At 41.7% G+C, this 23,988-nt stretch overlaps 1 protein-coding gene across 9 annotated transcripts; it reads left to right on the forward strand.

The window, feature by feature from the left end:
- Window positions 1–2,831: 2,831 nt before the first annotated feature.
- atxn2 (ataxin 2) lies at window positions 2,832–23,916 on the forward strand. 9 transcript variants are annotated; one of them, XM_051422591.1, is made up of 26 exons: window positions 2,832–3,361; window positions 4,968–4,998; window positions 5,371–5,430; window positions 5,835–5,906; window positions 7,250–7,400; window positions 9,084–9,098; window positions 10,975–11,099; window positions 11,284–11,375; window positions 11,633–11,821; window positions 12,487–12,659; window positions 12,985–13,233; window positions 14,498–14,683; window positions 14,915–15,094; window positions 15,200–15,307; window positions 15,405–15,475; window positions 15,577–15,938; window positions 16,357–16,420; window positions 16,522–16,668; window positions 17,334–17,351; window positions 17,996–18,068; window positions 18,797–18,990; window positions 19,966–20,092; window positions 20,207–20,398; window positions 20,487–20,698; window positions 22,178–22,355; window positions 22,977–23,916. In XM_051422591.1, exons 1-26 carry the CDS (start codon window positions 3,252–3,254, stop codon window positions 23,003–23,005), a joined length of 3,408 nt encoding a protein of 1,135 aa, XP_051278551.1. In that variant the 5' UTR covers window positions 2,832–3,251; the 3' UTR covers window positions 23,006–23,916. The 9 variants fall into 9 exon arrangements, with proteins under 9 accessions (XP_051278551.1, XP_051278552.1, XP_051278554.1 ...); XM_051422592.1 differs by having other exon boundaries at window positions 17,996–18,062; XM_051422594.1 differs by lacking the exon at window positions 17,334–17,351.
- The last annotated feature ends 72 nt before the right edge of the window (window positions 23,917–23,988 follow it).

Raw genomic sequence — 23,988 nt, forward strand, 5'->3', positions numbered from 1 at the left:
ATTATTTTTGATACGTGTGAAGCGTGTGTTGGTTAGTAATTTTTAAACAGAGCTCTTTTAAATTTTGATTAAAAAAAATCATTTTGAGATAGCCAGAGCAGGCTTTGATGGGTCCTTATAAGGTCCCGGTTTTCTTTTTTTAATTTTTTGTATTAAATATACTTTATTAACAACCTTCTTTGTGTACATGTTGAAATACTCAACACATAAAAGACAAAAACAAACATAAAACAAGAAATAAATAAAGAAATAAAAGAGTTATTGAGCGTATAAAATGTTAAAAGTCCTTCCCATAAAGTTCAAAGCAGCAAAGAAGGTAGATAGTTTTCTCTAGAAGAGGATGAAGTTTGGACTTGTTTTGAAGAATGTTGTTTTCGGAAAAAATTTCCCAGCAGAAGAATCAAAAGTTCTTTATTATTGAGTACAGAAACTATAAACATATTATCACATTAAAATGTAAATATCTTAGTTTCTAACCAATCATCTGAATGAGAAGAAAAAGTCTGCAGCTAGCTGAGCTGATGAGCTGAACTTGTTGTTCAACAGATTCGACAAATGCCCCTCTCACCTGCTCCCACCACACCCCCAACCATCTGGGCTGACCAGGTGAAAAGAGGGCTGCAAAGACTCTTCTCAGGAAAGACTTCAGGTCATGATGGCATGAGCATGGAGGTGCTGTATCATACATCCCTGGTCTCAGTCCCCAAGAAGCAGCACACAAAAGTCTTAAATGACAAGACCTGTGGCCCATCAAACATGATGATAACCCTTGGAGAGACTGACTCTACCACCTTCAGGCCCTGGTCAGACCAACATTGGACCCCCTGAAGTTTGCCTGACAGGAGAATATTGGGGTGGAAGATGTTGTCATTTACCTGCTTCGACAAGGTTATTCTCACCTGGACAAAACTGGATGCACAGTGAGGATCACGTTCTTTGATTTCTCAAGTTCTTTTAACACCAATACTGCCTCTGTTGGGAGACAATCTCAGGGTCATATAGCACTACACATATAACAAATTATCTAACCGGCAGGCCATAGCTTGGAAGAACTGAGGATCTGAGTGTCAGGAACTGTGATGAGTAACAGGGTGGCCACTCAGGGGACCGTCTTCTACCACTTCCTGTTTACTCTAGGATATACACCTCTGACTTCAGCTACAGACTCAGACTCACAGACTCATGCCACCTGCGGAAGTCCTCTGATGACTTTGCCATTGTGTGTTGTATCAGGGGCAACAGAGGATGAATACAGAGGCCTGGTTGATGACTTTTTGTGGGCGGTGCAGCTGAACATTAGCAAGGCAAAGGAGCCGATTGTGGACTTCCGCAGGATTAAGCCCACTCTAACCCCTGTATCCATCTGTCTATCCATTCTTCACCTACAGGGTATCAAATATAGCTTGTAAGCAACTTTTTATTGGTGAATTTAGTGAATTTCAAGAGAACATCATTTGTATTTGAAAGGCCAGGAAAACATGTGAAGGACCCTTGATTGAAGAGGAAACAGCTCTAAAAAGGTTTGAATTTTCCATATAAATTCAAAATGTATTGATTTTTTTAAAAATAAAACATGATTATTATTATTATTGCCTAGTAAATAAAGTATGAAATGTTTTGGAATCTTTTCCACGTTTGGGTACCAGTATGATTGTACCTTGTTTCATAGGGAGCAGTGGTGGACGCGGGCTGTCTGAGGGGAAGGGGTGAAAGGAAAATTAAAAGAAACCAGCTGCATATGGTGGTCAGAAAGTGCTCAGAAAGTCACAACAACTACGCTCTGCCCCTTTTTGCTCTGGGTGCCAATAACAGTTGAGCCTAAGTCAGAACCTGAGTTTGTCCTTTCTTGTACTAAGGTATGCTATGTGCCAGGCTCAACACCTTGGTCAAATGTTATTGGAAAATGTCAATAAAATTTGAAAAAATAAGATTATTCAGAATTAGAATTTTGTGGTAAATCTTATTTTAAGGTTTGTAGACTTGATGTTATTTAATTTGTTTTTAATATTTATTTATTGTATTATTTTTTTTAGATTTATGATTATAATTACAAAAAAACCCAACCAAATCAAATGCAGAATATAGATACAGTATAAAACACAACATATAGATATAGGAAAAGTCGTTTTTAAGAGATTAAATTAAAACATATACTTGACTGATCTTAATATGTGTGGATCTGTCATATCAGGAGCCTGGTTTATAATTTCATGTTTTGGAAATAAACGTAGCCTACTGGTTACACAGTGCGTCTGTTTAAATGGCATCTACAATAAATAGAAATGTCTTAATTTTCTGCCAGATACACAACCTTTGATCATGCATCAACGAAATCATCCATGTGTATTTGCCTCAGGATTTTGCTGTTAAGGCTTTTTTTACCTGTCCAACCAACTCCCTGTGTCTCTGTTTCTACATCAGGGTTGTTGCAAGATGGGAATGCCTCAAAGAAAGAAGTCATCTTTATCACGCTAATCGTTAGCATTTGTATCGCAGTGTCTAAGTTTAGTTTACAAAATATGCACACACAGGTTGAGTGTAAATAACATGTTTCTATGCATGTGCGTCTGTGTGTGTAGTGTGTGTTTGCCGGCTCACGTGGATGCCACTAAACAGCCATTGAGGATCCATGAACTTCCTGAAAATAGTGCCATGTTGTAGGTGTATTTTTTAAAATAAATTAATCCATATATATATTTCTAGTTGCGGTCTACAGTGAATATAATCCCATTTGTCCTTTTAGCATGTCAAAGGTTGTCAAAGAACACAACGCAGGATATTTCTTGTATGTTATGAGCCGTTACGCCTTTCATATATCCCTCCGCTGTTTTTTGTCCCCTTTCAGACTGTTTTGGTCTTTTCGCTGTTAGCAACGGAAAGAAACCGAGATAGCTGTAAACCGTATTTTGAGATAATCTAATTTTTTTGTTAGGACTACTTAAGAGATTGACAAGAGGTGTAACATCCATGTTTATTTTGGAAGAGTAATTGGCGCGCGTTGTCTTTTTTAAATATTGTTTATTTCTGTTTTAATAGGAATTGTACAGATTGCTAATTTAGCTAGCAACTGTTAGCCAGCTAGCGTCATAGCATAGCATCTTCCTCAAGAGGCACGTTGACGTTAGCCCGCAAGCTAGCTCCTAGGATTGCTAACGTTTGGCGAACTGTCACACAAACACACACCGTCTCATCGTCAAGAAATTGCGGTGTGAAGCTGGTCGTTTTAAGACGCTGTCTTTTATGGGATCACAATGTCAATGAAGGCCGGTGGAAATCGCAGCAAGCCCGGCGGTGGCAACACCGCTGGTGCCGCCGCCTCCGGTGCCGGAGGAAGCGGCGGGGGAAGACAGAATCTGGGCAGGTCTGTGAAATTAAAACCTTAACGTAGCGAAGTAAAAACGCAGCAGTTGTGGATTAATGTGGACAGCTTTCAGTACTTGGACGCAGTCATTTCCAACCGTGGTAGTTTTGAGAGATGACATCCCCGTTAAGTGGTCCAAAACTAGTACGTGTTTGTGAACGGTATGTGGGCCTTGCGACGTGTTGGTCACCTACCGTAACGTTATGCAGTTTAGCTAGCGAGGCCTGTCTGCTTGCTCCAGTAATGTTGCAACTTCGACGTTACGTTACCTCCTCTTGCACGTTAAATGAAACATACCATCTGGTCCCTGACTGTGCGCTTAGGCATATTTGCGTGGACATGTAAATATTTTTTGCACATGTGTGTTGCAGTGAAGCCGCTTGCCAAGTTGCTTAACCTATATCAGTTTACTATCAGCCTGGAGTCGATCTAAGCTAGCGGTAATTAGCCGTTTGACAGCCCATGCTTGTCATTCAGTGCACTTGCCTCATTCAGTATTATATCGGCTAGCTAACGGGGCAGCCTGGCGACTTTTCCGCCTAAGAGACTGGCTATAAAGCGACGGTGTTTGTTTTCATTTCACTACCATGGTAGCTTGGTAGGTTACCGCAATATTGCTGCAACGGGTTTGCCAAGAAATTGATATAAAGCGTGTGGGCGCACGATAGAAAGGGGTGGGTGTGGAGACGATGGGGTGAGGAGGAGAAGGGAGGAAGGGAGGAAGGGAGGGAGGGAGGGGAGAGATGGGGAGAGATGGGGAGGAGGGGGGGATTAACGGTACAGACCGACGGGGCTTTCAACCTTGACGTTGCCGTCGCTGCTTGTGTGAAATTGTGTCCTTGAAGCATGACATTTCTGTACATGTCGTCCTGCGATACAGCTAACACATACTGTCAGTGCAGGAGCTGCGTGCGTATTGTGCATTTTAATGGCGTTAATTTGGTCAGGCTTCTATTCACCGGTCACTAGGACAGTACGTCTCATTCATTGCGTAGGTTTCCATCTATTAAGGCCGTGTGAATGTATTGTAAAATGAGACTGGACGAGTATCAGTTCAAAATGACTTGGCTTGGTTTTCGTTTCAGTATTCAGGAACTGAGTGTGTCCAAGTGAGCCTATTACTCATTTACTACGACTGATATAATATAGGGAATGTGGCCATTGCCTACATTGAATCAAGTGTGAATTTCCTGGCCATGTGCCAGCTGCTGAACAAGGTGCATTTTAGGACATGCTTGGGGGAAAATGTAGGCTAGTGAGTGTTTGGCTGGCAGCCCCTGGAACATTATTCTAACCAGCTAAATATATTGTGGAATCTGCGGGAAATTTCAGAATCTACATTGCATTTGAATATGTAATGAATTTACATTTGCAAGACATTTTGGCGTGTATTAAATTGGATATTTTATGGTGATGATTCTTTAGGATTTCCATTGACATGTGCAACATTAATTGAAAGATTTACTCCACCACCTCCTGAGATTTCTGTCATTCAGTTATACAGTTGTCCCGATCAGAGAGCGCTTTGTTTCAGTATGCTTGCAAGAAATTCAGTGCTAATGATGATGATGATGAGTTTGACAACAATGCAATTTTTTTCTTTCAGAGGAAGACACAGTGGTAAAGGTCCTGCAGCCGTAAGTAACCGGTTAACTCTTATAAGTCATTGGAACATAGCTTGTATGGCAAGTAGTCATGTATCAGTAGAGGTTTGGTATACCTGAGTGCTGTACTATCAAAGAAGGGAAGCTGCTTTTTGAAAACTCACACACTGGATTGATGCTTTTTTTGGTTCATTCTGTGCAGAGTCATTTGCACAGTGTCGTGGGTCTGTAAGGCATACAATTTGGTTTAAAAGTTGCACGGAACGGACCTTAGATAAATCATACATCCAGTGGGTGGATGTACATTTCTTACAGTTATACATTATGAATAGAACAAATGTCTAATAGGTGTCAGATAGCTGTGAGAACCTATTTAGCATATTTTTAACTGTGTTTTTTCTTTAGGTCAATTTCAATGGTGTATATGCAAATATGAGGATGGTCCATGTCTTGACTTCAGTGGTGGTATGTTTACTGTCTGTCTGTCTGTCTTGTTAAGTTTTTGACATGATGTTCCAGATATGTGTGTCTTCTGTGTAATAACAATAATGAACAGAGAAATAAGCAGAGTTACAAAAACAAATCTTTTGTGAAACAACACTGTGAATCATGCTTACTGTAAATTAATTTGTAACAGCAGTATGTACTGCAGTCTGTCTTTCACCACATGCTGTTTCTTCAAAATGTCTACGCTGCTATAAACAAAGCCTGTGTGATTTGTGGAGACAGCTGGTTGCATAAACAAAGCAGAGATTGATCAATCATTTATCTGTTTCACAGCAGATGGGTTTTTTGAACTTGTTTTTTGAATGTGTAAATTGACATTGACACCGCATACAGTGAATAACAATAGGCCTATTTATTTATAGGGGGCCAAGTGTGAGCTGAAAGTGAAAAACGGAGCAGTCTATGAAGGAGTATTTAAGACATACGGTCCAGAGGTAAGGATCAGACACAGTGTGATGTTCTTTATAGGTGCTAATATGGTGCTCGATCTGTGATTTCCTCAGTAGCAGTACTAATGATTAAGGTTAACTGTGCTGGGAAGATAGTGCCCAGCCAGCACTCAATAGCAGCTTCACCCCTGAGGTGCTTTAGACAAAGATCGCCCTTTCCATCTTTCCTTTTATGGAAGAGAGGTATGTGGCCCTTCATGTTGCCTTTTAGGCTGAAGTATTCCCCAATCTTTCTCCTGTGGGGAAAATATCATTTTGCACAAATTAAAAGCTTAACCTGAGCAATGGAAGACGTCTCTGTCCAGTTTATTTGGCAGAGTTTGGTTTTAACTTCAGTTCTAAATGGGATGTTGGAACATACCTTATTCCCTGTTTTCACACAAAAAATCAAGGTTGATACTCATGTATCTTGTATCTCCCATCTCTTTTATAAGGTTGTGTGACTGAAATGTGAGTAAGGCTGGCAGGATACTCCTTAAGAAATTGAATTTGGTGTGCTTGCAAAGGCAAACGCACCACTTTGTTTTGAGACCAAAACAAAACATCACATTTGGCTTTTATTACCACAGTGTGTGTAAGCTTAACAGTCAAACATGGTGAAATATTCACACAGCTGTATTCACCACTCCTCCTGTACACCGTCTCTTAGTAAACAATGTAATGTTTGGTTGCAGGGCTGATGTTTTCCATTTTCTTCCACAGTATTAAACTAGTTTTAGTTCTTGTTTTTTACAAAAGTAGAGGTTGACTCTGCTCCCACTGCAACTCACAAGCTCCTCCACCTGGCATGGCTTCCATTAAACAAGCAGAGCTCCATTAATTGATGTCAGTCAGAGTTTTGTTTATATATGTTGTCAGCCAAAGAACCTAGAGAGGTAGTTTGGCTTTAGGCAAGCATATTGAGCCAAGATTACAGGTTTTCATTCCAATGAAACACACCAAGTGATGGATTGGTTTATCTTTTCTCTGGTTGTGCTCATACGGATTATTTTCATTATCCATTAATCTTTTTTTTTTTAAATATTAATAGATTCATAGTTTATTGTAAAAATTGTCAGAAAATGGTGTAAGAGGTCTGCTACAATTTTTCTGAGCCCAAGGTGACCTCTTAAAACAACATAACAGAGGAAAAAAACACAAGAATGTTTGGCATTTTTTTCCTACTAAATGTACTTAGATTAATTACTAAAATGGTTAACAACTGATTTTTTTGCAGTGGATGATTTGGATGAAACAATGGTTCCCATGGCTCCTCATATTTTCTGTAGACAGTTTAGGCTTTTGCTGTATTCCCCTTTCATAAAATCTAACATACCTTTCTCTCTCAGTGTGACCTGGTGTTGGATGCAGCCCACAGAAAGAGCCCAGAGCCAAGCATAGCCCCCAGGAAAGAAGATATTGTGGAGAGCATCATTTTCAAGGCCTCAGATGTTGTAGTGGTGACCTTCAAAGATGTGGACCTGAATTTTGCCAGGAAAGGTACTGAGGACATTTGTGTTGAAATATTATTTAAAGACATAAACGGCAGTCTTGATATACCTAGGCTTGTACATACTAAACACTTGTGACAAACATACACAATGTAACTAGGTTAGTTCTTCATTTTGTATTCATTACACACACAGAAAAATAAACACATGCCACAGTGAATGCCCATCAGTGCATACAAACAACATATTGATCTTTTTTAGTCTGTATTCACTACCTTTATGTCACAGAGGCTTTGCCATGAGTTAAATCTCATGTGTCTGCTCTGAGTGGCCAGTCATTGAAGACTAATGTGATCTATTGATTGGGCCGAAGGTTGCCCTGGCGCAGCAAGGACACTCAATAAAGGCCGAATGAGTCTTCTTCATCTAATTCATCTTGACCCATACAATTCTCCTTTGAACGATAATGGACTGTGTGGGAGGGTATTATTTTCTGAAAAATGAACAGGTTAAAAAAGTGTGAGCGTTGCACCACATGATGCAAAGAGATTCACATTGTTATCCTGTTAAATTAAAAATTGTCGACTGACTGGAAATTTCACAGTGACTACGTTTACATGCGCAAAATATTGCGCATTTTAAATGTATTCCAAAAAAGACAATGTTCCTAGTATGGTGTTTGCACGCCTAATGAAATATATATGAATATTGAATATAAATATTCCACTTTATGTCCCGTTTACATGCAGCTGTTAATGATGTACGTTCTACAGAGGAATTTCCCTCCTTTTCCCTCTGTCCTTTTCAAACTGCAGTCTTGTTACCCCCGTGGTGAAAGTGGAACAGCTGGAGCTGCTTGAGCCATTTTGGCTTTTTACGTCCACCAGTGGCAGACTTGTTCGACCGTGCAAACACAGCCTCCCACTTTCATTCGTTCTGCCACGTTTTTTAAAAGAACGGCTTGCGATATTTGTGTGTATCCAAAAACCTCTTGAGATCTTTCATAATATTTAAACGTAGGTATGTTTCTTCTTCCGCAAACTGTTAGTGGCTAGTTGGTTTGTTTAAAACGCACAGAGCTGATCGTAAACAGGCGAGAGGCTGTGTGTCTCAAACTGCAGTAAAAACCTCAGATGAGACGCATGTTCCAAATGCGCCGTATACATGCCCAAAGAGTGCTACTAAAACCCGAATAATATCTGCATATCCCACACGTCTCAATCGGAAAATTCTGCATTCGGAATAAGATCTAATTAGGAATATCCAAACAGAACGTGCTGTTTACATAACCTGTATCAAATGTGGAATATTGTCATTTTTGGAATAATAGTGGAAAATTAGTGTACATGTAAATGTTGTCAATTTGCAAGAAAGCGTAATGTCTAAACCACCATTGCTAATGTTGCTGATCTTTTGTTACTAAGTCAACAAGGCTGTTAACTGATGATTATTTTTATACTGGTCAGAAATGTATTTTTTTGTTTAGAAGGTACATGTGTTTTTTAAGCTAATTGCTGAAATAAGGGGAGTTTGCTAGGTTAAAACTATGATAACCACACTTAAGTTGTAAAAACAGGAAACAGAATTCCCCTTTAAATGTTGTCGATTGTCCATAACTTAAATTGTTGAATAGGAAGTCAACTGTTGGTGTGATCACCAGTCAGTCATTCTACCTGTCAGTCCATCTTTTGACTCTCTGTCATCTGTCTGTCTCTCCTCTCCAATGGTCTAGTCTCCTCTGACACAGGTAATATATGGTTGTTTTCTCCTCTCGCACATCTCTGAATGCACTCAAACTAATTTGTGAATCTCTTTGGCTTAGGCCTAAACTGTTGCCACCTATTGCTGCATTAAATCCAATTTTGATGACAGAATTTGGGGATCACTGCTTTTCATATAACCTAAAAAAATGTATCAAATATCTGACGCAGGTCAGTCTTGCTTCATCTTTTCACCAGATCATTTGTTATCTTTAGACCGGATGTTGCTTTTAGTGGAAGAATTACCACTTTTCCTATCATACACTGTTTAATTAAGCTTTAACATTAGAGGTCAGCGGAGGCTCAACATTTAAGCCTATCCTGGCCTTATGCTTAATTATGAGGAATCTACAGTGTGAGAGTGATATAGAGCTAATAGTGTAAAATGTTTAATTTTATTAATACTTATTTTATTTGTTTTTAACAATAGTTTTAAGATGTCATTTAAGGTTGTATTCTAAAATCAATATATAGTTTTATTATGGTTTAGGCCCAAGCACAAAGCTTGTACATAGTTGGCCAGCCAAGGCACTCTTGCAGCAATTATTTTTGTTTAAATTTATCTTTCAGATTATTTTATTTGTCTAAATATGGGCTTGGTTTCAAATCTTACTGGACCCAAGCTAAGTTTAAAATCAGAGCTACAGTAGAAATTATAAGCATTATGACTGATTCCACTGAAAGCAACAGATTGAAATCTCATGTCAAGCACTTGCACAGTAATCTTTTTTTCTGAGCATTTTATTAGAAAAGGAGTGATATCAGGATGTTAAATTTGGTCTGGCCCTGAAGTGCTTTGAGGTCATGTAATTGACTGCAATCTAAATGCATGTTTGCTTACTCCTCACTATGCCTACATCTTATTTGTAAATGTTTCTTATTTTATGTATGATTCCCTTGGACAGTGTGCATAGAGCATACCCACCAGCTCTAATAGAATTCAGGCCTGTTAGCCCGACCGTCTGTATGGGTGCCAATCTCTAATATTTCTGAACTTGCTCTCTTCCAGAAATGCTTAAATGCACTTTTGTATTGTGGGATGAGTTGGGATGACTGAGTTATGTAACTCCAGGTGGCTCATATGCTTTATGCACATAGTCCATTAATGACAGTTCTGAGAATGTGAGAACAATCTTTGGCTGACATGAGATTAGATTTCCTTTCAAATATAATTGGGGGTTTTCTTTGAGCATGCCTGTCCCTGGTTGTACTTGAGCCAACCAAGGTATTCTGTAAGTGTATTTAAATATAGCGAATGGTCCTGAAAATGTGGACTATTACCAGCTCCGAATACTATTTTACAGATGTGAATGTTACCTTTCAAGATGTTGCCATGGGTGATGGATAATAAATGAAGTAGGGGAAAAAGTCAGGCATTGTAGACACTCCGTGATATTTAATTTATCCAGCTTGATCTAATTAGTATATTTTGTTAGAGGCTGCGGGAGTGATTGGGGACTACCCTGTCTTTCCAATGCTGTTTTCATATTCTGGCTCACACTGCCAGAGCCCTTTATACTTGTTAGCTTTACAAAGGCCAGCTCAAGCAAATAGCTCAATTTTTTTTGAAAGGATTCCCCCCCCCCAATCTAGTTAGACCCATGTCTGGTTGTGAGTAGGTGTGCCTGGTGAACCACCCCTACCTCTATATAGACCTTTGCTGTGAGAGCTTGTGGCAGAAGCTCTTGAGGCATGAGCGCTTCCCTGCATAAACAGTGAGAGTGCTGCCATGTGACTGTATACCATCATCAGCTTCTGTGTGGGTGTGTATGGTTTGTGTGTGTGTGTGTGTGTGTGTGTGTGTGTGTGTGTGTGTGTGGAAGTCTGCTGTACATGAATATGTATTCTTTGTGTGTGCCGCAGACAACTTTACAGATGCAGCAGTGAGCAGTAGGATCAATGGCGAGCATAAAGAGAAAGATCTAGAGCCCTGGGATGGAGGAGAGACCCACAACTCTGACAGCCTTGAGTCTCTGGATACGGATGTGGTAAGAAAACCGACATAAACACAACACGAACACACTGACGCTGCAATTGTGAGTACATAGAATGGAATCTATAAGGGCGTTCATAAATTTAACCATCACAGCGGTAAGCACATGTTGTGTCATCTGATCCACAGCATTGATAATTTGTTTATAAGCATTCTGCCTCTTTCTCTCTTCATATCAGTCAAATGGATGGGACCCCAATGACATGTTCAAGTACAATGAGGAGAAGTATGGAGTGTTGTCTACATATGACAGCAGCCTGTCCACATATACGTAAGCTTGTCTATGTTCTGAATATGTTCCCCTTGGTATCACCTTTTCCTGGATATAAGCAATCTATATGTTTATTTAAAATTAAATGAGATTAAACAAATATATTTTTTAACATCTTTGGTCAGTGACCTATGCTGTATCACTCTTTAAATACAGTTTAGTGTGACCACAGATGACAAAAGTAAAAACTTAAGATGAGACTTACCCTAGTCATCCATCACCCTGCTGCCCTTGTCTGACCTGAGCTTGTTTCCCAGGGTCCCCCTGGAGCGGGACAACTCAGAAGAGTTCCTCAAGAGGGAGGCGCGTGCTGCCCAGCTGGCAGAGGAGATTGAGGCCAGTGCCACATACAAGGCCCGTGTGGCCCTGGAGAACGATGAACGCTCCGAGGAGGAAAAATACACGGCTGTGGTGCGAGGGGAAAGGGAGACTCACACACTTAGCAGGTAAGACCAGGACACACATGTACTAAACTTAAGAATAAGTTAACAGGGCATACTTCTTGTGCTGGCGAGTGTGTGAGAGTGCTGCAGTTATGTTTGTGCCTATCAAATTTAATTTGTTCTCATTGTTTGTAATTGGCTCTTGATGTGTGCTACAATGCCAGCTGCTTTAAAACGTAGCAGCACAACACAACACTGCAACATTGATATTTCCGTTTTGGGATTTAGTTTGTACTATTTTTTAATGTAAGTGCAAGGATGACAGCACAAGTACATTTACTGTACGGACATAATGCTTGCACGTGGTGTGGGTCTGCAGTAGAAAAGCTCAGGCACAGGCTTGAGAAGTATATTTGAGCCTTGAAGGGAGACAAAGTAATTCCAACAAATTCACTAAGTAGACAGCAGCTGTTCCCAGAACAAATACTTCCTTGGTAATTAAAGAAAACATGCTCATTTTGGCTGATGATAAGTACTTAGTTGACTGTAATAGAGTGTATAATTAATTCCTCCCCTTTGTTATCTTGACTATTGTCTCTGCCTGTACCGTGTGTGTGCCTGTGTGTGTGTGTGTGTGTGTGTGTGTGTGTGTGTGTGTGTGTGTGTGTGTGTGTGTGTGTGTGTGTGTGTGTGTGTGTGTGTGTGTGTGTGTGTGCGTGTGCGCACAGAGAGAACAAGTACATTCCTCCAGGTCAGAGAAACAGGGAGGCGATGTCCTGGGGACCGGGACGTCAGAATTCACCTCGTCTGGCTCAGAGCTCAGCTGGGCCCTCAGCTCCTCGACCAGGACCTCACGATTACAGTCCCAGCTCTGGAGCCGACCAGAGGGTGGTTAACGGAGGTGCGTTTAATAAATCACACACAACTTATGGGGTTTCTTGTTACACCTGATATACAAAATTATTATGAAATGTACAGATGTGCATTTGTTGGTGAGTGAGTTGGTCAGTATAATGATTTCTACTGTTTAGCTGATGTTGCTATTTGTTGTTGCTGTTAATTCATATTATTTCTTATTTACTTATGTCAGTTAAATCATTTTATTCCTACCTTGCCATTCTTCCTCATGTTTATTAATCTCCCCCCTCTTTTTATTCCTGCCCTACCTTTGTTTTCCCCACTTTAACTGGTTGTCATCCTTGATCATTTGTCCTTCCCTCTTTTAGGTTCATCCCATTGGCCCTCACCCTGTCCGTCTCCTTCCTCCCGCCCCCCCTCTCGTTACCAGTCTGGCCCCTCCTCCCTGCCTCCCCGGGCGACCACGCCCACCAGGCCACCCTCCAGACCCCCCTCTCGACCTTCCAGGCCTCCCTCTCATTCATCCCACCCCTCCTATCCCTCCTCCTCATCCTCCTTTTCTCACCATGGGCCCACATCGCCAGCCTCTACTCTGCCCAAACGCATGTCTTCAGAAGGTACCCACATCAGTGTGGAGTAGACCTGGGCAAAGGCATGAGTTGAAGGTGGATGGATTGAGCTCAATATAGAAATTAAATTCCCATATTGAAAGCTTTAACAAATGTCAAAGTTAAATAAGCAAACTACTTTCAAAAATAACTTTGCCCAGGTCTAGTGTGGAACAACACAAATAGGTGAAGTTGCTTCTTCAGACTGATTTGGGGTCAGATTTGCAATTTCCCTGCAAATGGAAATTGTGAGGATTTAGTAAGCCACAAAGCTGGTCCTTTGTCAGTGTGTCAGGCATTTTCACCTTGGCATGTGGGTGCACCACATTGTGTGCTGTGCTTTCTGTTTAGCAAGAGTTATGCCACTGAAAACACCAAAGCAGCGGTTTTCTCTATATGTTTTCCGATAGAGCAGTCAAGAGGAAGAGTAATTTAACACTTATCATTGAACTTTCTTGCCATTCTGCCATTGACCTCTTCTGCTTCAATGTTTTTAAGTCTCTGACACCCAGCATCACTGTTGGCCAGAAGTGTGAACTGTTGTACCTGTAATGACAACCTAACATTGTTGCAGTGAGGTGAGAATATCAAGCACTGGATGATATTCTTTTTAATTAAATTAATTATTTTAAAACATGTTTTTTGGGGTTGTTGACTCACCACTGTCACCACAGTGATGCTCTTTGTCATTGTGCGAAATTTGGAGGGACAAACACATTTACAACTTTAAGCGATCCCTTTTACCTCATAGGCCTTATTTCGTGTTAACTCCAATGAGCTGGAGTACTGAGCTAAAATAACACGGTGCTGCTGTCCAAATGCTTATGACTCGTGTTTATACTTTCCAAATGTTTTTTTCCCAGTGAAATGGAAAAATATTCAACTAGTGTTTAGTGTTTAGACACTCTTCGTTAAACTCAAACTGTGCTAAACCGTGAATTCTTAAACACAGATTTCTACCTCACATTCTTTCCTCTGTTTCCCTGTTTATCATCTCTCACTTCACTTGTGTGTTTGATAACTGTACAGGATTATCTCCATTTTCTCCACTAACACGCATGTCACAAAATAACATTACTGTCTGCTGTGACATTTAAACCTTATATTAAGATGTAATCAGTGCAGAGGTTTGGGGTTTTTACAAAGCTTTTGTGTGACACAGATTCTTCACAACAGGTTGGTAGGAAACGCAGGCTGTTGAGTGTGTTTACCTTACCTCCACTCTCTGTTTATGGAGTTCTGTCAGTCTTCATCTGTCTTTCTTCATCTACAGGTCCACCCAGGATGTCTCCAAAATCCCAGCGGACGCCTCGTGCTCACAGAGTGCCACCCTGCCGGACCACTGGAGTCCCTCCAGGAGTGGATTTAATTTCCCACAATGCCCCTGGAGAGGTCCCAGTGACTCCACCAACCAGGAGCAGTTCCTCTGGAGGGACATGGTCCTCGGTGGTTAGCGGAGGTAGAATAGTTCTTTCCTCTTTTCCTAACCCTATCGCCACTGGATGACATGTTTTGAAGGACACTTAAAATATTTCACTTTTTCCACCAAAGAAGCACCTTTATAGTGTGATGAGTGCAAAAAGAAGTGAAACCCTAAACTCTAATGTTGGCCAGTAAATCAACATGTTTGTTTGAGTTAACTTAAACATTATGTAGTCTCCAAAATCTCTTTTATTCTTCTTCTCCTCAGCTCACAGACCTCGCTCCCCCCGGCAGAACAGTATGGGTGGAGCCTCCACTGGCTCCTCCTCCCTCCCGTCACCCCAGACAGGAACAGCTCCTGTGGAAACTGCTGCTACACCTACGTCGGCTTCCTCTCCTACTGCTGCTAGCCCCGCCCCCAACATGGTTGCCTCTCCTTCAGGAGATGGTAAGCCTAAAGTCACACTTTCACTTGGTTTGACTGAGCGAATAAGGAATGCTAACTATGATATGAAATACCTGAGTAAACAGACTATTTCTCTGTTCTGGATAGCAAAAGAGTGTCGTGTCCAGGAGACAAGACAAACATCACCTACGGCAAACAAGGAGAACATCAAGCCCTTGGACAGCTCACCTAGTATCACCAGACCAGTCTGTAAAGGTACGGTACACACTAGACTGTAGTATTCACTAAAATCTGAATCCGTTTGGTAATGAATAAAACCCTCAATATGTCTCTCTTTCTACTCACCTTACAGGACCTCCTTCTATGGCACCAGACCACAGAAAACAAATAGATAATTTAAAGAAATTTAGTGTAGATTTTAGGGTAAGTACCGCTTTTGTACAGTATAAATTAACTTTATTTTTATGAAGCTGCACTTGAATGTGTGCCTCTTCTAACTCTTCTGTCCCTCGTCCCTCTTCCAGTTGCAGTCTAGTTCAAACTCAGACGCTGCCTTTGACCAGATGATGACCAAGCCTCCCAGAGATCCAGCAGACAAGCCTAAAGACCTTCCCCTGGACAAAGCCTCCACAGCGGGGCGGGAGGGCTCCGAAGAGGGTGTAGTGATTGCTGCTGGTACTCCCGGTGGGGCCCCTGCTCCATCCAACGCCACCACAAACACCAGTAAGCCTGGCAGCCCCGCTGCACTGTCCCCGTCTCCTTCAGCCCCAGACCAGAAGAGGGCGGGGCTTGATGTGACATCGCAGGGAGTTCAGACGACAGCGACGTCCACATTCAGTGGACCCAAGCATGAAGAGAAAGAGGAGAAAAAGGAGGCAGTACAAGAGTGAGTGAAAGGTTGAGAGATGAGACTGTACATATTTGTACAAGATAAACAAATCCCATGAGAAGACCAAAACTGGACTCAATCATAACAAATATCAATGTGCTACACCATTGCACTGGGTTACATGTTCCTTCATCACCAAGAACATGGGCCCTGTATTTTATTCCATCTTACCACACACGTTCTGCTGGAAATACTCACTGAAACTTCAAATGTGTATAAATCTGCTGCTGAAAATAGTCTCCAACAAATGAACTACTTACTCCTTTGAGTAATCTTTGCTAAAAATCACAGTGCCCAGCGTTTAAGGAAATTACTAGACCTTTTTGTTGACAATAAGAAAAAAATAATGATGATGATAATTTCAGGCGGATCCTTTTAAACATTAACTTTTTCACCGTTTGCTCTCCTCCGGCAGTCAAGTGAGAAAATCAACCCTGAACCCAAATGCCAATGAGTTCAAACCCAGGTTCAATACACAGGTCAGTGTGCCCTGCTGCTGCCATGCTACACAATTTAAATACCACAAACTGAGATTGTTGGTAAACTCATTATTCTATGCCTTGTCTCGCTCCTTCATCAGCCCAAACCAGCCAACACCCCGACGCCTCCCCGGCCTCAGGGCCAGCCCAGCCCCTCCATCGTGGTCCAGCAGCCCACGGCTGTGTACGGCCAGACAGTCTGCTTCCCCCAGATGTATCCCCTCACACCAGTCAGCCCCGGAGTGCAGGTGAGACCCACACCTGCATGCTGAAAGGCAGATCACACTGAGCATTATGTTGAATCAGTATGAAATGCAAAGTTCATTAAAACAAATCCTTAACAAACATCACCGTAAGATCTCACAACCTGTCTGCTCACGTTTGTCCTTGTTTGTTATTTTACTTTCTTGTCTTTGACTCATCTCTAATGCATTCATTATTTTATTTTGTATAGGCTACATCTTATAGTTTTTGTGGTTGTGTTTTCTTTTTACACCTTCATACACAGAATATGTGTAGTCTTCATCACTTTTCCTTCCATTATTCTTTCTTCCAGACTTCTTGTTTTTTATCTGAATAAGTTTTGCTAAATTGTTTGAAAAATGTTTAGGTAAATATTTGGAATAACAGACTTAGAAATGTTTAAAGAAAGGTGGAAATATGTGAAATGTATGATGTCAAAATTCTATTTTTAAGCACTCTCAAAGCACTTTTTAAAGGTTTTTAGTATATTTTTTATGAAAGATGTTAACATTTGTCGCCATGAATCAATATTTTTTTCCTGTGTTGCTTTAAGAAAAACTTGGTGATCCAACATCAGACACGTGTAAACGATAAAATACCTTGGTGAACAACTAAAGAGTGGTTCTCTTTTCCTTTTCTCCCCCTCCTCCCCTCTCTCTCGCTCCATTAGAAAAGCATAATATGGAAGGTTTGTGAATTTTTTAAATCCTTTTGTTTTTTTAAGCCCAATCAGTACTGAGATGTTTTGCTTGCTTGTTGAATTAATGCCATCAGATGTTGGTTTGCCAACTTCTTATTGCAATTCATTTTAAACTGTCACCACAGATGGACTTATAACGTCATCTTATTTCTATTGGCTTCATCTGTTCACCGAACAAATGGCTGTAAGCTAATAGGAGTTTAAGCCTCTTTGTTTTTGCTGCAGTACTGTTTGTTATAGAAGTGCATGGTGTATAATGTTAAGGAGTTAAGGAATGGGAGATGACAAGCAGTGTGTGGGTTATAGTCATAAAACACCCTTTTCTGCCCAATGATAGACAGGCTTAGAAAATGCATGTGGTCACAGGTAAGAGATAATTCCCAGTCTCACATGCACAGTTGTCTTTTTAAAGTATGTTCTTCTATGTGTTGGGTGTGGGATTAGCTACTAAAGCAACAGTTAAAAAAAGCCCCACTGAAGGACACTAAAAATAGTCCCACACAAGCAATAATTCACCTGTTTTTAGTTGAGGGCTGGTTTTCATTGTAAAAATTATTCTGAAGTGCCCTGAGAAGACTGAGTATAAACTTATGTTCTTCATCTGCCATCCTCCATTCCCTTCCTCACTCCAGTCTCCGGCTATGTACCAGGTTCAGATGCCTCATATGACAGTCAGCCAGTCTAAACCCTACAGACCAGGTAAAGGTGAGAATAACAACTGTTTTGTCTCATTTCCCTCCCACCCCTCTGTCTCTCCCCCCCCCCTCTCTCTTTCCCCCTCCCCTCTGAAGCTTACTCTATACATCTGATTGGAAATATTTCTGTATTGGCCCTGAATGTAAGATTTTTCTGATTATGTTTGGACTCTTATTATATTCTAGGTATTCACAACCTAGACTTGTAGGTATTTGTGACAAAAATGCCATCCGTGTGTTACACAACATTAAGAAAGAGTTGCATCAGGGTTTTATTTATTTTCTTTTTTGTAGCTCTACTGTTGGTTGGCTGGCAAGTTCCTTCAAGTCCATTGTGTGTGTCCTTTTAGAGTGAGTCAGCCTTTCAGGTGTTCAGGAACACCAGTTTTTAAGGAGTTTCTGATGGCTTGATTAACATCTCTCGTCTTGTCGCAGTGAAAATAAATTCCGGATGAATGAAAACAAGTAGAAAGCATCTCCTGACGTCTTTATTACAGAAGAGTATTTCTCACCTCCCTTTTACAATAGACAAGACTGCTATTATCTTGGGACCATCCTCTTTCTGGACTGATCAAGTGTTTCTTTTAAAAAAGGGGGACATCGATAGTAAGTGGTCTTATATTCGGGCCAATTCTGTAAATCATTTGCCTCTTTCAAAACCGGCAGTACTCTTCCTCCACGATTCTGTTCGGTTCAGATTTAGATGTTAAATGAAAGTTCTTCCCAATGAATCTCCAGTACCCAACATGCCCCAGCAGAGGTCGGACCAGCACCACCCGCCTGGCACGCCCACCATGATGCACCCAGCGACGGCAGCAGGTCCACCTATTGTAGCACAGAGCCCCGCCTACTCTACCCAGTACTTCACCTGCAGCCCGCAGCAGTTCACCAGTCAGCAGCTGGTCCAGCCGATGACACATTACCAATCACAGGTAAGATTTACACTACCAGTTTCAGAACAATACAACCTTTAGCAGCTTACTCAGCAGCGCTCGGCCCGGGAAGCCCCTCTATCACAAACCACATGTAACCATTACAGTTACTCTGGTGCCATCGGTTAGTGCTGGCAGTCTCTGTCCCTCCCAGCTGTTCACTAGTCAGCCATTTGTCTGACAGATGTCTGCGGTACAGTAGCTTGACAGGGTGCCAGCATGATGCTAGTGTTTCATCACTTCTGCTTTACAGAGCTGACTGCAGGCTCCTGCCACTTAAATCTGAAGTTTTGTTACCTGTTTGCAAGCAGGCTGTGATAGAACAAATGAAGGAACGCAGAGGCAGTTAGGAAATTGGCTTCAGGGTGTTTAAGGGTAATAGAATGACCACGTATTGATTAGAGGCTGGAATTTCTTTCATTTTTATTTGCTTTTACGTTAGTGAAGAAGAATTTATTCCACATAATGGGATGAGCTGATGAAAGAGGAAGACAGAAAGAGATGAAAACTAAACTTTATTGGGTACTAATTTTACTGCAGTTACAAAAAAACACCAGAGAAATCTTCACTAATGTGAGGAGCAAGACCAAGTAAAACCTACTCCAGGCACCAATTAAATGAAAATGATCAGTGTTTTTTATGTTAAATAGTTCTGGTTGTTAGAAATGTATATTCTAACCAAATATTTAATATTCAAAAAATCTACAAACACTTTTTATTTAACAAAGGAAACCGAACCTCTTATACTGTCTGAAATTGGCAGCATTTCAATGTAAATCAGGAAATATTTGATCAGACCAGGCGTCCAGTGCCAGCTTTTGGTATCTGACTGTTTTCAATATTGAATGCTTGATGCAAAAGCCTGTATTGATGTAAGTATTGATGTTCAAATCTATGTTTAAATGGCTTGGGTTACAAACACACAGGCTCATATTCTGACGTTGTCTTTCTTCTCTCTGTTCTTGTGTCCTCCAGCCGCAGCATGTGTTCAGTCAGGTTATGCAGGGCAACGCCAGGATGATGGCCCCTCCTACGCATGGCCAACCCAGCCTTGTCTCTTCCTCAACTACACAGTACCCAGAGCAGACACACACCATGTATGGTACGTCAGCCCACCCACTGGTGTATGTTCAACAAGAACAGGATGAGCAGGCAACGTTATGTGTGCTCTTTAAATACTTCCCATCCTTAACTAATACTGATTCCTGTCTCACAGTGTCTCCAGGGCCAATGCCTCAGCAGTACCCCCACCCCAGCGCAACCTTGCACCCTCACCCACAGCACCCCCAGCCCTCTGCCACACCTACAGGCCAAGGCCAGCAGGGTGGTCCCCCACAACATGGAGGCCCTCCTAGCCACCCAGCTGCCAGCCCAGTACAGCACCAACAGCACCAGCAGGCAGCAGCAGGTGAGTACACTTCCTGCCTAAGACAGCAGTTTAGGAGCTGAATATTTTCAAATGGAGCACTACAGTATTGTGTTCTCGTGTCTCGTAGCGGCAGCAGCAGCCCAGGCCCTCCACCTGGCCAACCAGCCCCAGCAGCAGCAGATGTACTCTGCCTTGGCCGCCACGCCCCCCTCCATGACCCCGGGGCCCAACCCTCAGTCTCCCCAGGCATCGTTCCCCTCTGCCCAGCAGACTGTCTATATACACCCACAGCAGGTGCAGCACGGCTACAACCACAACCACATGGCACACGTGCAGCAGGTAGGTCACAACCTGCTATCGGCCAACCACAGCAGCTCCAGCCAAGTAATCAGATTGGCAGTGTTTCCTGTTACGGGATTTTGAATGTGGGAGTGAATAAATCTGGGATCACTTCCAGCAGGTGTTTAAGGTTCTGAATGGGTCATATTTGGGTGATAATGCTGCGAGTGCAGTGGATGTTTTTTTGGCAGTCTGACCCAGTTCAGGTTAGGATGTGTATCTCACTTTCTCTTCTTTTGGTAAGTTTTAGTTATGAGAGGAACACGGCACACTACAGGATAGACAGGAAGAACAAAGCTTTTTCATTGATCAGTCACACCGTATTAATTCCATTTAGCAAAATAGATATGTTGCAGTGCTAACTCTTTGGTAACTGTGGAGTTGTGGCCATTTTCTGTCAGTTCACCATTCTCATTCGCTTTGGTTAGAGAGTTACATGAGAATTTATTTACACACAGACACAATCCCTGTGTGTAAAGTATAGAGTTTGACTCAGGGCGTGGTTAGCTTAGCTTACTTCTCACTGCTTAAAGGACCAGTGTGTAGGATTTAGTGGATTCTAGCGGTAAAGTTGCAGAATGCAACCAACGGAAACTGTTTGCCACAACCGAGCTAAAGGCAGCAAACACAGAAACTCTTTTTATTTCCAGATGATTATACACTAATGTAAACATACCTCTGAAACAGGGCCTCCTAAATGTTGAACTCTGGACCTTTTTAAACGTTTATCTTTGTTTAATCCGCTCACAAACAGAAGCGTAAAACTGAAGTAGTGACTGTGTGCAGCTTCGTGGAGTCTTTAACATCACAGTGTGGTTGTCAGGTTTAACACCTTTGTTCCTGTACAGAGACCCCTTATACCAAAACCTGTTCCCACGAAACCCACACATTGCACTTTTTACATTTCAGTTGTGTGTAAGGATTAAACAAATGAGATACATCATGTGAATTCATGTTTTAGATTTGTTAGTAGGCGTATTTTTGAACTTTTAGAGAAGGCCAGACCGGCTGTTTTCCCCTTCCTCGCACTGTTACGGTATGCTAAGCTAGCTAGTCTAATTGCCTCCTGACTCCGGCTTCATACTTAATGCACCAACATGAGACTAATATTGATCTCTTCTCACTCTCAAAAAGAAAGCAAAATTGTTTATTTCTCAAATAAATTGGATCTATTTAACAAATGCAGACTTATTAAATATATGTCAGCAAAATTCCTAAACTGGTTATGCCTCATATTAATCCTTTGTGTTTGCCACAAGCATGCTATACTCCACGTCCCGCCACACCCAGAAATTGACCCCTGGTCACAACCACAGAGGCAGGAGCTGTGAATGCTGTGGCATTGATGTCCTCCTGTTTCATCTTTTTAATGAACTCGTCTCTCATCCTTCCGTTTGTCTTTCGCTGTCGTTCTCACTTTGTGTCACACTTTTGCCCTTGTTGTCACACTCACTGACACACACTTTCTCTCACACCTAGGCCCATATGCAGTCCGGTATGGTGCCATCTCACCATCCGGCGCCCACCCACCCCACGATGATGCTGATGGCTACCCAGGGTCCTCCAGGGGGTCCGCAGCCACAAATGCCCCAGACGGCCCTCAACCCCATACCCGTTTCCTCCACCACACATTTCTCCTACCTGGCACATCCACAAGGTTTGTTTATTTTATTAACTGGCACACTCCTGCGGGGTCGAGTTAGGAATATGTAGGTTGCTTTTTTCCCCCTTTCTTAAATAAAAGAAATCTGCTTGATTAAGAGTAGTTGGTCTGTGCTGGTCCGTCAAAGTTCTGACTCCAGACAGCAAGCTGGAACTGGCTCATCTCATAGCAAATCAAAAACTCTACCAGTGTCAGCAAAGTTGTGCTGGCAGTGTTTGTTTTTAGGAGATACTATCAGGAGGTGAAGCTATGGTGGAAGACCAAACAATGGGTGGATTCTCCTGGTTACAGTCTGTCTCTATCCGTAGCCGGGTAGCTAACACTAGCTTTTTTTTCTTTTTTCAAAATACTCATAATGGTGACAGCCCTGCAAGTGGTCGGGCTTTTTATATATTATGTCCCTCATTTTTAACATTGAAAGTGCGTTAGTTCAGGGATCTCCTAACGGCCAGTATGAACAAGAGAAATGATTACATTGCATTATGAATTACAGCAATTGTTCACATGAACACGTGACTTTTGTTTCGACATGCGCGGAAACATTAACCAATTAACTGTGGACAATCTCTGAATCCATGAACTTCACATTTCCCCCATTTTGTCTCATCTCTGCAGTGCAACCTCATCATCAGCAGCAGCTGTAGATAGAGGGCGCCAGCGAGCTGAGGGACCCGCTCTGCGTCGCGCTTCTCAACCAGAGCCTTCATAACCAGGCGATGAAGAGAATGAGAGCCCTCCCTCTCCTCTCTTTCCTCATCCTCACCAGACATGCTTCACATCAGCTTTTCTCTTCCCTCCCCTCCCTCCCTCCCTCCCTCCCTCCCTCCCAGACTAGGCAATAAGAGAATGTTAACAGGTTGATGCAGTGACATGTTTTAACAAGCTAGAGAGTTTTAACGGACAAGACTGCTCCTATTCAGCCCCGCAGACATCTGCAAACACAAATACAGGCACAGGGTCACACTCAAACAAAACACCCACACACACACACACACACACACACACACACACACACACACACACACACACACAAACACACCAGTCACACACATACAGACAGACACACACACACACACACACACTTTCAGGGGTCCCAAATTGCAATTTGAGTCAGCTTGCCAAGTAAGACGTGAAAGAGAGAATGAGAGTAACTAATCAGTGAGACTGAAGAAGAAAATTCAACTGGAACTTGTATTTTGTCTGCACCTTGTTATGGAAAAAAAAAAAGAATCTTCCAACCTTTAGACAGTATTAATCTTACTGTTTATTGTTGCTGCTATGTGCTGCGTTTGTTTCCAGACTACATGAAAGGTTTCTAACCAAACTAAAAATGAAACATGACAAGAAGCTTCCTGTGAAATAAACACGTTTTGGCAGCCAAGAGGACGGGAGGAACGTTATTTATGAAATTATAATGGCTGAGGTGATCAGATCCCACTTCTCACCCAACCCTTATGTAACTTTTAAGTTAAAACTTTTACTTTGTAGATAATATAAATAATTTAAAAAATGAGCAAAAAAATTTAAAAACAATAAAAAAGTTTTAAAAACTGAATGGCTTACTGTGGTTGCATTGCATTGTGGGTTTCTTATCCGTTTATCGCCGTGAACATGGACACTAGTTTTT

This window comes from Dicentrarchus labrax, unplaced genomic scaffold, assembly GCF_905237075.1.
Source record: "Dicentrarchus labrax unplaced genomic scaffold, dlabrax2021, whole genome shotgun sequence".
Classification (NCBI taxonomy): domain Eukaryota; kingdom Metazoa; phylum Chordata; class Actinopteri; family Moronidae; genus Dicentrarchus; species Dicentrarchus labrax.

What these genes read in the sequence shown, in the direction of transcription:
- atxn2 (XM_051422591.1), top strand. Translation starts at nt 3,252, where the DNA reads ATGTCAATGAAGGCCGGTGGAAATCGCAGCAAGCCCGGCGGTGGCAAC. An exon ending in GAGACTCACACACTTAGCAG is followed by an intron (nt 11,822 to 12,486) that starts GTAAGACCAGGA and finishes GTGTGCGCACAG; the next exon opens with AGAGAACAAGTACATTCCTC. An exon ending in CTACCTGGCACATCCACAAG is followed by an intron (nt 22,356 to 22,976) that starts GTTTGTTTATTT and finishes TCATCTCTGCAG; the next exon opens with TGCAACCTCATCATCAGCAG.